Below are 14,571 nucleotides of genomic sequence, written 5' to 3'. Positions count from 1 at the left end.
ATTATTCTGAAAATGCAAAAGGCTCTGTGTGACAGTGTATTTCTATATGTGGATGCAAGTGTGTACAGCTCTGCTTTTAGATAAGGTTGAATGTGCCTATGTGTATGCAAGTATATGTATATGTGTATATATGTTATGTTGTCTGTGTTTCTAAGTTTGACTGTAGCCCCAAGAAGTCTAACCTCCTGGCTGGTGTACTGGAATGAGAGGCTGGAGGCTTAATTCTGACTCTGATTCATGATTGGACCCATGAAATGAGTTTGTGCATAGCAGAGAACCAGCAGAGAACATTTTGATAAGTTAATATTTCCCTTACATATTCTCATTTGTCTTATTTTTTACTTTTTGCCATTCACATGCAGTAAAGCACATGAATGCTAAGTTCATAGCTCTATATACTTTCACAAACTGAACACACTCATGTAACCAGTATGTAGATCAAGAAACAGAACATTACTTAAAAGCATTCCTCATCTTCCCAGTCACTGATCCCTACCTCAAGGGCAAACACTATGTTGGTTTCTAGCACCATACATTAATTTTGCTGGATTTTGTACTTTATATAAATGAAATAATAGAGTAAGTATTCTTTGTCTGATTTATTTCTGCAACATTATGCTCATGAGAGGCATCTACATTTTCAAGTGTTATTGTAGTTTGTTCATTATCATTGTTATGTAAAATTCCATTGTATAAATAAAGTACAATTTACTCATCCATTCTAGTGTTCATAGACATTTTGGTTGTTTCCATCTTGGGTCTATTAATTTTCTAGTAAATGTGTTTTGATGAATTCTCATTTGTTTTTTAAATACAATTCATAGGGGATAGAAGGTGGCAGCAATGAAAACAAAGACATAGGGAGAATTACTGACTTGATTCAGGTACTGAGTGAGTCAGTGGCACAATCAGGCTTTTGGTGCCTGTTTCCTGATTCTTGTGCCAGAATAATCCTTACTTCTGCACAGCTGAAGGAACTAGATCCAGATTTCTCTTCTGAAGGAAGTGATGCATAATTATCCATATAAGTGACTGTTTAACTTTGCCCTCCAAAGTCCAATGTGTAGAGATCATTGAATACTTGTTGAACTGAAAGTAATCAGATAAGGTATAGATTCTGGGGAATTCATTCTTGCTTTCTCAGTCACTCCATCTGACTCTTGCCTCTTTAGTTTTCCAGACACATGCAAAGCCCCTTTGTTCTCTTTCTTTCATACCAGCAGCTATTCATTTGCCTGTTTCCCAGAGTAATGTGGGCCATGGAGCCAGGCCATCTCCTCTGGGCTCTGCTGTTCATGCAACCCTTGTGGCCCCAACTGACTGATGGGGCTACTCGAGTCTACTACCTGGGCATCCAGGACGTGGAGTGGAACTATGCTCCCAAAGGAAGAAATGTCATCACGAACCAGCCTCTGGACAGTGACACGTAGGTTTAATCTCTTGTGAAATTAGAGCTGGAGTGGGGGGGAGCACCCTTGAGGTCAGAAGGTAACCTCTTGAAGACCTTTTCCCAGGTGTGGTAGCAGGAGCTCCTGATATCTTTGAACCATACACCTAGTGGCATGTTTGCTGAGAATAGGCTAGTTGACTCAAGAGCCAGCATTCTATATGGAGTCTGTTTTTTCACACTGAGGTGCCTCAACATTTTAGGGTCCTAATGGTAATTCCATATTCCCTTGATGTTAAGATGATATCCACAATGCTGTTTTAATAACAGTTGTTTAGCTTTAAAAAAAAGAAACATGAAATATACACAGTGTTTGTAAGATGTGTATGTGGAACTAATCTCCCATATTTCAATAGAACTGTACTAATTTCAGATATGTAAAAATGATTAAAAAAATAAGGTAAGTATTAGAATCAAAGAAAGATCAGTAATAGCTATCACTTACATAGGGTCATACTAGAAATTTACATACTTAGTGTCATCTAATTTGTACAAAAGCTCTAGGAGGTGAGTCTGAATATCCTCATCTTTTAGACAAGAAAGCTGAGGGTCAGGGATATCAAGTAAGTTGCTCAAGTCCCACAGCTAGTAAATGGAAGACCTAGGATTTTAACCTGGGTAATGTAGGTGCAAAAATTGATATTCTTCTCACCATTTTGTCTCTCACAGGTAGCACAGAATTAACCTTTCTTGATCTTAGAGACTTCCAAAATTAGCTGTAACACCTCAGAGCTCTCTGGGAAGAATTAGAGTACGAAAAACAGCTGTCTTTTATGACAAACCATCTTTTTATCAATCTAATTATGAAGTCACAGTCTTTGTTTTAAAATTATCCTTGAGGGATAACCTTGTTATTGCCCATCTCCAATAGTTTGAAGTAATAGTTAATATCTATTAAGCTTTTACTATTTCCCAAGCACTGTCCTAAGCTCTTTATGTATATTAATTATTTTAGTCACCAACAACCCTGTCCAAGATTGGTACTGTGATTATCTCCATTTTACAGATGGGGAAATTGTACACAGAGAAGTTAAGTTACTTGGTCAAAGTCCACAGATTTGGAAGTGGCAATATCGGCATTTAATTGAACCATCCCAGCTCCAGAGTTTAAGCACTTAACCACTGCTTTATAAAACCTCTCATACATGGCAGGGCAATGCTAAATCAGGCAACAGAGGTAGGGGGTTGATCACTTAAAAATAACCAATCCTTGATTGCTTCCTTATTACTATATTAGAGGCCCAGCGTATGAATTTGTGCACTGGTGGAGTCCGGCCGGCCGGCCCCAATTGGGGCTGATCGGTTTGGCTGGCTTGGGGGAGGGACCATGGGTGGTTGGCCACCAGCCCCACCCCCTGGTTGAACTCCCAGTTGAACTCCCAGTCAAGGGGACAATTTGCATATTAGCCTTTTATTATATAGGATATTAGATCAAAACATGTGAAATTGCCTTTTTTAACATAAAAGTGTTCAAATATCAGGAATTTGATCTGTTTTCATTTAATACTTCCCATTGTCAAACAATTTAACTTAAAGCTTTTATGTTTTGATTAGTACTTCCCATTTACTCTTGTTTTGCCTTAAACAAAGATGGACACTTTTTTGTCAGCCTCCTCTGGAAAATAACCCTCCAGAGGTTTGAAAATTGTGGCAAAATTGTGACTCTTTTTTCCCCAGAGTAGCTTCCAGCTTCCTAAAGTCTGACAAGAACCGGATAGGGAGCAGCTACAAGAAGACCATCTACAAAGAATACAGTGACAGCTCATATATGCATGAAATGGCCCAGCCTACCTGGATGGGTTTCCTGGGGCCAGTGCTGCAGGCTGAGGTGGGAGATGTCATCCTTATCCACCTGAAGAATTTTGCCACTCGTCCCTATACCATCCACCCCCATGGTGTTTTCTATGAGAAGGATTCAGAAGGTAAACCAGCCCACCCTTTCTTTCTCCTGCCCATAGCTATCACTTTTCCTTCTCTGCTATATGAAAGAGAGGAGTTGGAAACAAGGACAGTCTTTTCTCCCTTATTGATCTGAGGAAGCAGGGACTCTTCTCAGAGTAAACATGAGTGGGTACTCTTATCAGTTCTGCTATTCATGTGTGTGACTTTGGGCAAGTCATTGTTCCTCTCTTGGCCTTGGATTCTTCATTAGAAATGTGGAGATTCAATCTGCCCTTTATCAAGGAGTTTGTTTCTGTGTTTTTTTTTCTATGATAGATACAGAGAACAAACTGATGGTTGCCAGATGGCAGGGTGTTTGGGGGAACTGGGTGAAGGGATTAAGAAGTACAAATTTGAAGTTTCAAAATAGTCACAAGGATGTAAAGTACAGTATAGGGAATATAGTCAATAATCCTATACTAATAAAAGACAAACATGCAAATTAACTGTACTTTTGCTATGCCTTAAGCCACGCCCACCAGCCAATCAGAGCGACTATATGTAAATTAACCCAACCAAGATGGCGGCCAGCAGCCACGGAGCTGGAGCGAGCAGGAGGCTTGCTTGCTCCAGTGATGGAGGAAGCCAAGCTTCCCCACCTGCTGCGGCCCGGCTCTGAGCTCCACTGAAAGCAACAAAGTTTCAATTATAGAAGGTAAATAAACCCCAGATACCTGCTTTCAGCCAGCCGTGGCCACGGAGCTGGAGCGAGCAGGAGTGGGTTGCCCATGGTGATGGAGGAAGCCAAGCTTTCCACAGGCCTCTGCTAAAGGCAACAAAGTTTCAATTATAGAAGGTAAATAAATCCCAGAATAAAAAGAAAAAAAGAAGAGGCTGGGAGCTTACGTCGCCAGGGTGCCTGGCCAGCCTGAAAATGGCCCTCAGCCCCTCACCCAGGCTGGCCAAACCTCCATGGGGTGAGGGTCCCCACTGGGGTAGACATCCTCCAAGGGGTCCCACATTGCAAGAGGGCATCGGCCTGGCTGAGGACAAATTTTTGTGCACTTGGCTTCTAGTATTATAATAACTGTATGGTGTCAGGTGGGTACTGGAAATATTGCAGGGGGAATCACTATGTAAGTTATATAAATGTCTAACCACTATATTGTACACTTGAAACTAACATATCATTGAATGTCAACTGTAACTGAAAATTTGTTAATGTAAAAATCTGCCTTTTATCAGGAAGAATTACTTAAATGACATTCCATAAAATATTTGTGCTTTGAAAAGAGAAGAGTGTGGTCTGAATGTAAGGGAGCATTATTCTAGGGTCACAGTCTTCCAAAGGCCATTTTTTCCCCTTAAGAGTTAGTTCAGCTCTAGCTGGTTTGCATCAGTGGATAGAGCGTCTGCCAATGGACTGAAGGCTCCTGGGTTCACTTCCGGTCAAGGGCACATACCTCAGTTGCAGGCTCTATCCCCTGCACATGCTGGAGGCAACCAATCAATGTGTCTCCTTCAACTCTCTCTCTCTCTCTCTCTCTCTCTCTCTCTCTCTCTCTCTCTCCCTCCCTCCCCCCCTCCCTCCTTTTTTTTTCCCTTCTACTCTCTCTAAAAATCAATGGGAAAATATCCTTGGGTGAGGATTAACAGCAAAAAAAGAGTTAGTTCAGTTTACTTATTTGTATCTGTCACTATCCCAGGCCCAGTGGCCTATAATACAGACACAAAAGTAACTGAGGAGAATAGAGAGAGAAGTCAGAACCTCCTGACTTAGCCACTAATTCTTTCTGTATGATCATTGGCCAGTTACTTTTCCTCAGTTTTCTCTTCCATAAAATGGGGAAGTGGGCCAACTGATCATTAAGTTGCCTTTAAAATGAAATTCTGTGATTGTTTTCCAAAGTGAGTGCTTGAAGGGAAGGAATTCTGTCTCCTCCCATGCCTCCATGCCCCTGGCTTTGCACTAGGGTACTACTAGACCCTGGCTTTGCACTAGGGTACTACTAGACTAGGGTACTGTGGAGCAGTTTTTGTAGCCATAGCTCTTTCCCCAGAGACTGCCACATCTCCACCCTTTGTTGATGTGAGACTTGGGGTTCTTTGGCTAGATATCACCTGAATCTGTGCCCTCCTCAGGTTTTGAGGAATACTGTGCTGGACCTTAGAACTTTACCTTTTCCACAAGACTGGACCTAGATGTCTCATATGTCAGCCTTCTCTTCACTTCTAAATCTTCTAGGCTCTGTCTCACTCACCCTGGGACTGAGATGTGCAATTTCATTTTCTAGGCTCCCTATACCCAGATGGCTCCTCTGGTCAGCTGAAAGCTGATGACTCTGTTCCCCCGGGAGGCAGCCATATCTACAACTGGACCATTCCAGAAAGCCATGCACCCACTGATGCTGACCCAGCATGCCTCACCTGGATCTACCATTCTCATGTAGATGCTCCACGAGATATTGCAACTGGCCTCATTGGACCCCTTATCACTTGTAAAAGAGGTACAGGCCCCAAGAGTGAGCTATGAGATGCAATTTGGGATATCTATAGAAAACAGTGATATTGTTGAACTACCTATATATTAAGCAGTAACCTGAGGAGTGATAATTCAGAACCAATGTTTATCAGCAGGAATAAACAATGGCAAACTCCCTTTTCACTATTTTTTTCTATTTTATTACCTTATTTTTCCTAACAAAAAAACCCCTTTTCTACTTAAAAAAAAATTTTTTTCTAATCACTTAAAAAACTTGAATTAGTAATTATGGGAGTCAGGTCATCCTAGCTAATAAAGAGGGAATGTGCTAATTGACCCTCACACTGTCGCAAAGATGGCAGTGACCACAGCCAATAAGGAAGGGATATGTTAATTGACTGTCCCACCCTCAAGCATGGCAGCGTCCACAGCCAATAAGAAGGGAATATGCTAATTGACTGCCCCGCCCTCAAAGATGGCAGCACCCACAGCCAATGAGGGAATATGCTAATTGACTGCCACACCCTCAAAGATGGTGGCACCCACAGTCAATAAGGAGGGAATATGCTAATTGACTGCCACACCCTCAAAGATGGCGGCACCCACAGCCACAAGATGGCAGCACCCAGTCCTCTCAGCCCCGCTGGGGCAGCAGGCGCTCTGTGTGCCTGCCTCTGGAGAACTCCAGTCCCCTCAGCCCCCTAGCCTCCCAGGGCCGGCCCGAGGTGCAGGCAAGCCTTGATTGTGGCTTCCCAGCCATCCAGGGCTGCCCAAGGCTCAGGTAACCAGGGCCAGCTGAGGCTTGCACTGACAGCAGTGGCAGCAGCAGATACGTGATGGGGCATTACCTTCCCCTGATAGCTGGGTCGCCTCCCGCCCCTGGGGGCTCCTGGACTGTGGGAGGGGGCAAGCCAGGCTGAGGGAATCCCTTCCAGTGCATGAATTTTCATGCACCAGGCCTCTAGTATAAACATAAGATATGTGGTAAGAGTTTAAGTTTGGATAGGATTGGAAGTGTAGCTATCAAGATTTGGGAAAGATTGTGAAAGTGGTTGGAAACAGGGTATATTTAAGGTATAGTCAGGCCTGAAGACTTAGGTGTTGCAAGAATGTGGTCATTTTAAGGCCCTGGTTGAAGAAGTCTCCATCTGATTTTCTGTTACTGACAGACTCTTAAGACTGCCTCTCTTCCTCCTTGCAGTTTACTGTTGCTAAGGATAGGAGGTTCTCAATGACAACTTTCTTATTTGTACTAGGAACCCTGGATGGGAACTCCCCTCCTCGGCGGCAAGATGTGGATAATTCTTTCTTCCTGCTCTTCAGTGTGGTAGATGAGAATCTTAGCTGGCATATCAATGAGAACATTGCCACTTACTGCTCAGACCCTGTCTCAGTGGACAAAGAAGATGAGGCCTTTCAAGAAAGTAATAGGATGCATGGTGAGCTGGGAAGCAATGGCCACACTGTGTCAGTAGACTGTGATGAAAGGTCATTTCAAATACCTGGCCATTTTTAAGCATTAGAAGGACCAGGAGCAGTAGGTAGCTTTACCTTGTTCTTACCTATGAGAAAACTGAGGATTACACAACAGATAAATGGCACAGCTAAAATTCCAACCCTAATCTGTTTGACTGAATAATGTGCTCTTGCCATTAAGTACCTTGCCTCCTCAATGTGGAATAGCCCATGGTGTTGATTCCAAACTCATATGCTATATGTTCAGTCACTTTGATGAGGGTTGTTTACTGATATAATTACTTAACATTTCTTTGTTCTAAAAAGGATGCAAGCTGTAAGAATTAACCACTTTGTGAAGAAAAATGGTTGCCTATGGGGAATCCAGCATCTTAATTAACTATAAAATTAACTAAAGGCACAAAAGCCCTGAGGTATGGGCAGAGAAGTGATTCTTAGGAAGAGAAACAAGTTACTTTTGCTTTTGGTTAATTAAGAGAGTAGCTTACTTACTTTTGGCTTACTTACCAAAGCCAGACTGTCCCAAGGGGAAGTGAAAACTCAGATGAAAGATGTAAGGGATGGCTTAGACAGCTCAAATTTCTCTTGGTTTTATACCAATTGCTTATAATAACCATGGTAATTAGCTAAATTAACAATTGTCCTACGGAAATTTTAGAAGAAAATTGGCCTGGGAGGAAAGAATAGCTTACAAAATAAATCACATTCCTTAAAAAGCTTCCTTGAGTTGCTGCATTGGAACCTTGGCTCTACCACTTGCCTTGGGAGAGAGCAACTTTACCTCTCTGAGCCTTGGTTTTTCTCATTTTTTTTAATGAGACCATTGATACTTGCCTATTTCCTAGGATTGTTTGTAAGATTTAAATGATATAATGCATTTTGTCAGCACAGTGTGCTCTTTAAAACCTCATCTATATGTACCATATATACTATGGGATACTACTCAGCCATAAGAAAAGATGAAATACTGCCATTTGCGACAACATGGATGGACCTTGAGGATATTACACTAAGCAAAATAAGTCAATCACAAAAAGCTAAGAACCATATGATTTAATTCATTATGTGGGATATAAAATTGAAACTAAGATGCCCAGACAGACAACACTATGGTAATTACCAGAGGGAAGAGAGTTGAGGAGTAGTAAAGGGTAAAAGGGACCAAATATATGGTGACAGAAGATGATTTGACTCTGGCTAGTGGGAACACAATGCAATATGCAGATCATGTATCCTAGAAATGTGCACTTGAAACCTATATGAAGCCAATGTCACCCCAATAAATGTAATTAAAAAATAAAACCTCATCTAAATGTTACTTCATATTATTGTCAGATGGTAAGGCTTTTCCCATTGGGCTATTCTTTTCTAACTCTGATATTTTTCTTCGGATTTTCTTTTTCAGCAATCAATGGCTTTGTATTTGGGAACTTACCAGAGCTGAACATGTGTGCACAGAAGCGTGTGGCCTGGCACTTGTTTGGCATGGGCAATGAAGTAGATGTCCACACAGCTTACTTCCATGGACAGATGCTAACCATCCGGGGCCACCGCACTGATGTGGCTCATCTCTTTCCAGCCACCTTTGTGACTGCTGAGATGGTGCCTCAGAAACTTGGCATCTGGTTAATTAGCTGTCAAGTAAATAGTCACTTGCAAGGTGAGATCCAGCATCTCTGACCCTTAAGGTATGGGATGAAGGGGGCAATATGGTCATCAAGAGCCTGGGCTTCTGACCCTAACCAGTTTGGCTCAGTGGATGGAGTGTCAGCCTGCAGACACAAGGGTACCAGGTTCGATACTGGTCAAGGCCATGTACCTTGGTTGCAGGCACATACCCAATAGGGAGTGTGCAGGAGGCAGCTGATCGATGTTTCTCTCTCATCAATGTTTCTAACTCTCTATCCCTCTCCTTTTTTCCTCTGTAAAAAGTCAATAAAATATATTTTTTTTAAAAAAAGAAATGTCTATTTTAAAAAAGCAGGGGAGGGGCTGGGCTTCTGGTCTATAAGAGAGGTTTTTAAGGTGAGACAGCCAGGAATAGAGGATGAAACACTAGACTAGAATTCTGGGACCCATGTTCTTTCCTGGCTCAGACATTAACTTGCAGGGTGACCTCAGGCACATCTCTCTGGGTTTCATCTTCTTCATCTGTTAAGAGATTAAGTGATCTTTTATGCTGTCATTTCCCCCCCCCCTCAAAGTCCTAAGGAATTAAGAACTGGAGGTCTTGCAGATGATTGAACAGGGAGTAAAGGAGAGATTAGTGTTAAAAGTATAAGGTTTCTGCAGGAAACCATGGAGTATTGTGGGCAGGTGATGACACCCTAATTAGGACCCAACAGAAATAGGGGTAGAAGGTTTGGTTTTCAGAGGAAGAATGGTTGAATAATGGCACAGTGCATTGAGGACCATCAGAGAGGAGGAACACATGAGGCAATGGAAAGAGCAGTAGATAAGTGATTAGATGATTTTAGTGGTTGTCTCAGCTCTATGAAAAACTCACTGTAATAACTTTGGGAAAGTTCCTTTCCATTTCTAGGCCTCATTGCCACATTTATAAAATGGAAGATTTGGTCTAAATAGTCTCTAAATGCCTCTTCAGCTCTCACTTTCTAGAATTATTTGATATATGGTAAATTAGATTGATGTCAGGTAAGTGATATGTGAGTATGTGAAAATGGATTTGAGTAAGCAAGGAGTTATAGACTGGTAAGGTAATGAGTCTGGGGTGGTGGTTTTTTCCTAATAGGAGCCAGTTACCCATCCAGGGTTTGGCCTCGGTTCCAAAAGTGCCTGAGTAAATGAGTATGAATTCAGATGGAGGTTAGGAATGCAGCACAATAGTAGAACAAGCAAGGGCCTTAGATCCAGACAGGCCTGGATTCAAACGCTGTTCCACCAGTTGCTTAGTTAGTTTTGGTAAGTAATGTCACTTCTCTGAGCCTCTGTTCCCTTATCTGATTATTGCAGTAATGATTTCTACCTTATGAAGTTGTAATGGGATATTAGAGAGATAATGTAATTTTGAATCTCAAAGACTAGGTCAGTGATGGCGAACCTATGACACACGTGTCAGAGGTGACACTCGAACTCATTTTTTTGGTTGATTTTTCTTTGTTAAATGGCATTTAAATATACAAAATAAATATCAAAAATATAAGTCTTTGTTTTACTATGGTTGCAAATATCAAAAAATTTCTATATGTGACACGGCACCAGAGTTAAGTTAGGGTTTTTCAAAATGCTGACACGCCGAGCTCAAAAGATTCGCCATCACTGGACTAGGAGAATGTTGAGACCAAGCTAGTGGATATAAAAAAAAGAAAATGAGCACTTAAATTTGCAGTTAAAAGATAAGAGCTTAAGTCTCAACTCTATCACTGACTAGCTGTATTATCTTGGCAAGTTACTTAACTTGTCTGATCCTTAGATTTTTTCAAGTGCAAAAGGGGATATTAAAAGCTGTTTAACCTGGCCAGTGTGGCTCAGTGGTTGACTGTCAACCCATGAACCTGGAGGTCATGGTTCAATTCCCGGTCAGGACACATGCCTGAGTTGTGGGCTCCATTCCCAACAGGAGGCATGTAGGAGGCAGCCAATCAATGATGCTCTCTCATCATTAATGTTTCTCTCTCTTTTTTTCTCTCTCTCTCACATCCTCCCTCTGAAATCAATTTAAAAAACATATTTTAAAAAGTCTGTTTCACAGGGTTGTTATGAGGATTGAAGGAAATAACATATGTAAAGCACCTGGCACAGGTCCTGGCCTATGTAATTATCTAATAAAAATGAATATATTTTCCTCATCCTCTTTTATATCTCAGATTTCTAATTTATAATTTCAGATCTCCTTGGGATGTTATGAGACTCAAATGAAATAATGATCTGAATAACCTCTATAAGATGCCAAGCAAATATAAGGCAATATAATCAATTACCACTATACCTGAATGTAACATTTTTCACATTTTGGAGACACTACATTTTCATGACAGTCCTAAATCTGAAGCTTCATCTCCATGTGTAGATGTTCCAGTGTTTCGGGAAAACCCCTCTTTACGAATTAGTTACTCCTTTTTTTTTAATGCTCCCACCAGCCCAGTGTGGCAGATTTCCTATTCTCCCCATTTACAAAACAGGGTTTAATTTTAGATCTAGGAATTGACTTGCCTAAGTACTACAGAGAATAATTAGGCTTGGACTTGTTCTCAGGTATTTGGACTTCAAGTTCTGTGATATTTGTACAATGTAAACCTTTTGCAAAGGAGTGAACATCTGGTAAATGAGGTAGTGGTGGTGAGCAGGTGGAGATACTTGAATTCCTATTTGGGCTAACTTTCTTCCAGCCAGGCTCTTAAGAAGTGAGAGAAAAATGGCTCACATGGAGTTAGGGGTAAAGAGCCTATTGGAAGGTGGGAGGGGAGACCTTAGGAGAAGGAGGACGGTGGATTGTCTGGGTAGAAGGCCTGTTAGTTGAAATGGGGCCAGACATGATGTTCTTCCTCTTCTTCCAGATGGCATGCAAGCACTCTACAATGTCAAGTCTTGCTCCATGGCCCCTCCTGTGAACCTACTAACAGGAAATGTCCGGCAGTACTTCATTCAGGCTCATGAGATTAAATGGGACTATGGCCCAACGGGTTATGATGGGAGTACTGGGAAGAATTTGAGGGAGCCAGGCAGGTAAGAGGTAGTGGGCTTCTTCTTTCTACTCCTGGTTTTATCCCCAAACACTACTACTCACTGTCAGAAATCTCTCTTTCACTTGGGGGTCACAATCATTGTCTGACTGGAGTTAATATCACACAACTGTTAACCAAATTCTTTTGACCCCTGGACAGCTTGCTCTTGGGGAACTAGCAGTGTTTGCAATTGTTCCTGCTCTAATACCAAGCCACATTCAGAAAAGGAGGCCCAATGGGACCAGATCAGTTGAAATGTCATTTCTCCAGCTCTTCTTTATTTTGTCCATTATTTACCTCCTTGCACCTTCTTTTCTTTTTAATAGTCTGAAGGAGGCATTTAAACAGGATTGTAAAAAGCACTGAGAAATGTAGGAAGAAGGGAAGCAACCTGCCTTATGGCCATTCCATAACCATACTTTTGGAGGAATTTATTCAAATTCTCTTGTTTCATCCATGACTCAGATTGGGCAAGATAGAGCAGGTTAGTTCCCTATTCAGTTGTTAAGCCTTAAGTTATGCATACTCACTGGCCTATCAGTGATACCAGGTCTTTCACAGAAGAGCCACTTGGTAGATGACTTGGAGAGTTTGGAGGAATGTCCTAAGGCACCTAGTTTTTTACTAGAAAAATGTTTATTTTCCAGCAAAAATAAACATTTTTTTCCTAGCAGAAAAACTAATGGAATGAATGTGCAGAAAACATAGGAAAGTGGGCACTTGGGTCTCAGCATGACTTCTAGAATCTCTAACTGGGCTTGCTAAGTTAGTGGTTTTTCACTTTGGAATTAAAGATATTCTTTATTAAGGAGAGAAACAATCTTGAAAACCTAAAGATAATTAAGGATAGATGTAAGTCTATGGAATTCATGAAGGCAGGACTAGTACTAGTGTCTGGAATTTACAAGCAAGAAGATTTCAAACTATTATAAAAATAACTGTAATCATTAAAGCTATCCAATAGTAAGAAAGATTGCTTCCTCTGAAAATGAGTTCCCTGACCTTGGAAAGGCTGAAGCAGAAGCTGCATATTATTTGTTAGTGGTTTCATCTCCACTGGGTAGAAGCTAACCTGGATGATCTCAGAGGTCTTTCCTAATTATAAAGATCCATAACTTGATGAGACCAAGGGTGATATAGGAGTCTATCTGATACGTTATTAAATCATGTGATATTTGTCTTCTTATATGCCAGTGGCTCAGATATATTCTTCCAGAAGGGCTCCAGCCGAATTGGGGGAACTTACTGGAAAGTCCGATATGAAGCCTTCCAAGATGAAACATTCCAGAAAAAGGTACAGCTGGAGGAAGATGAGCATCTTGGAATCCTGGGTGAGGAATCCTTAACTTATGAAATTGATAATTGACTAGATCCATGAGACTGGGGAGGACTGAGAAACTGGAGTGTGGGGGGAACTGAGAGACATCTCTAGAACAGCATCTCTCAAAGTGAGTACCAACAGATGAGTGTTTTGTGCAAGAGGGTTATGGGTCTTAATTTGTTTGCAAAATACTAAGTTAAGCACAGTCACATAAAAATAGTCAAACCATGTTCCTTGCTGCAGGGCTTCTCAGAACTTTGGATTCATTTTTGTTTATCATGAATCTCAAAGATGGGAATAGAGTATGTGGCATTTCTTATACTTTACTATAGACCTTTTTTTTTTTCAGTGAATATCTTCTGGTAGTACCGTTGTTAAGATCACACTTTAAAATATTTCCCTAGGTGCATTTCTGAAGGGCTCTATATAAAGGAGTAAGACTGCCCAAGTTCCTGGCAATATTTGGACAAGGACAGCTTGACATGACATGCAGATATGCTTGCTATAGTGAGGGATGCAAAACAAAGGTTAGAAACTGACTTGGAGAAAGTATCCAGAAGGCCTAAAGTACGGCATTGAAACAGCGGAACAATGTTGGGTGCTTTAGTCACTTAATGAAGCCAGAAAATAAAATAGATTAGATGGGAGAAAACTATGGAAATTAAAGTAATGAACAGTATTCTGGGGTTAGATGTGTGCCAGTTAATACTAGGATATCTGAGCAAGCACAGTAGAGTTTACATCAAATAAATAGGGAGATATATGGAGAAAAAACTTACATTGGAAAAGAGGATGGACAGTGAATATTAAGTTCTCATTAGCTGTGTTCAGTATGGGTCTCCAGTCTTCTTTTTCTTCATTTTTTTATTGTGGTAAAATATGCACAAAATAAATTTTACCATAGTAACCATTTTAAGTGTACAGTTCAGTGGTATTAAATGTATTCATAATGTTATGCAACCATCACTACCATCTATATCAATTCTTTTTATCTTGTAAAACTGAAATGCAATACCCATCAAACAATAACTACACATCTTCCCCTCTACCTGGTGTGCAAATATGACTTTGAGGCATGATTTCAATTATTTTGGGTATACACAGAATGGAATTACTGAATCATATGTTAATTCTATTTTTAAATTTTTGAGGGACCACCATGATGTTTTTCACAGTAGCTGTATCATTCTAAATTACCAACAGTGCACATGGGTTCTAATTTCTCCACATCTTTGCCAACACTTCTTTTCTGTGTATTTTTTTTATATAGTAGCCATAC

The 14,571-nt window shown here is 40.8% G+C and overlaps 1 protein-coding gene across 3 annotated transcripts in view; it reads left to right on the top strand.

The window, feature by feature from the left end:
- HEPH (hephaestin) overlaps nucleotides 1–14,571 on the top strand; it is a 92,926-nt gene that overhangs the window by 6,425 nt on the left and 71,930 nt on the right. For 2 of the 3 annotated variants that reach the window (XM_005876169.1, XM_005876166.2), the window contains exons 2-8: nucleotides 1,221–1,426; nucleotides 3,125–3,369; nucleotides 5,623–5,835; nucleotides 7,067–7,249; nucleotides 8,692–8,946; nucleotides 11,804–11,972; nucleotides 13,166–13,302. In XM_005876169.1, coding sequence (XP_005876231.1) covers nucleotides 1,251–1,426; nucleotides 3,125–3,369; nucleotides 5,623–5,835; nucleotides 7,067–7,249; nucleotides 8,692–8,946; nucleotides 11,804–11,972; nucleotides 13,166–13,302 — 1,378 coding nt within the window. In that variant the 5' untranslated portion in view covers nucleotides 1,221–1,250. The remainder of the gene's footprint in view (nucleotides 1–1,220; nucleotides 1,427–3,124; nucleotides 3,370–5,622; nucleotides 5,836–7,066; nucleotides 7,250–8,691; nucleotides 8,947–11,803; nucleotides 11,973–13,165; nucleotides 13,303–14,571) is intronic. The other variant, XM_014547680.1, reaches the window with a different exon arrangement.

The sequence above is a fragment of the Myotis brandtii genome, unplaced genomic scaffold (assembly GCF_000412655.1).
Source record: "Myotis brandtii unplaced genomic scaffold, ASM41265v1 scaffold480, whole genome shotgun sequence".
Classification (NCBI taxonomy): Eukaryota; Metazoa; Chordata; class Mammalia; order Chiroptera; family Vespertilionidae; genus Myotis; species Myotis brandtii.
The sequence above is the reverse complement of the archived record's forward strand: the minus strand, read 5'-3'. Positions and strand labels throughout refer to the sequence as shown.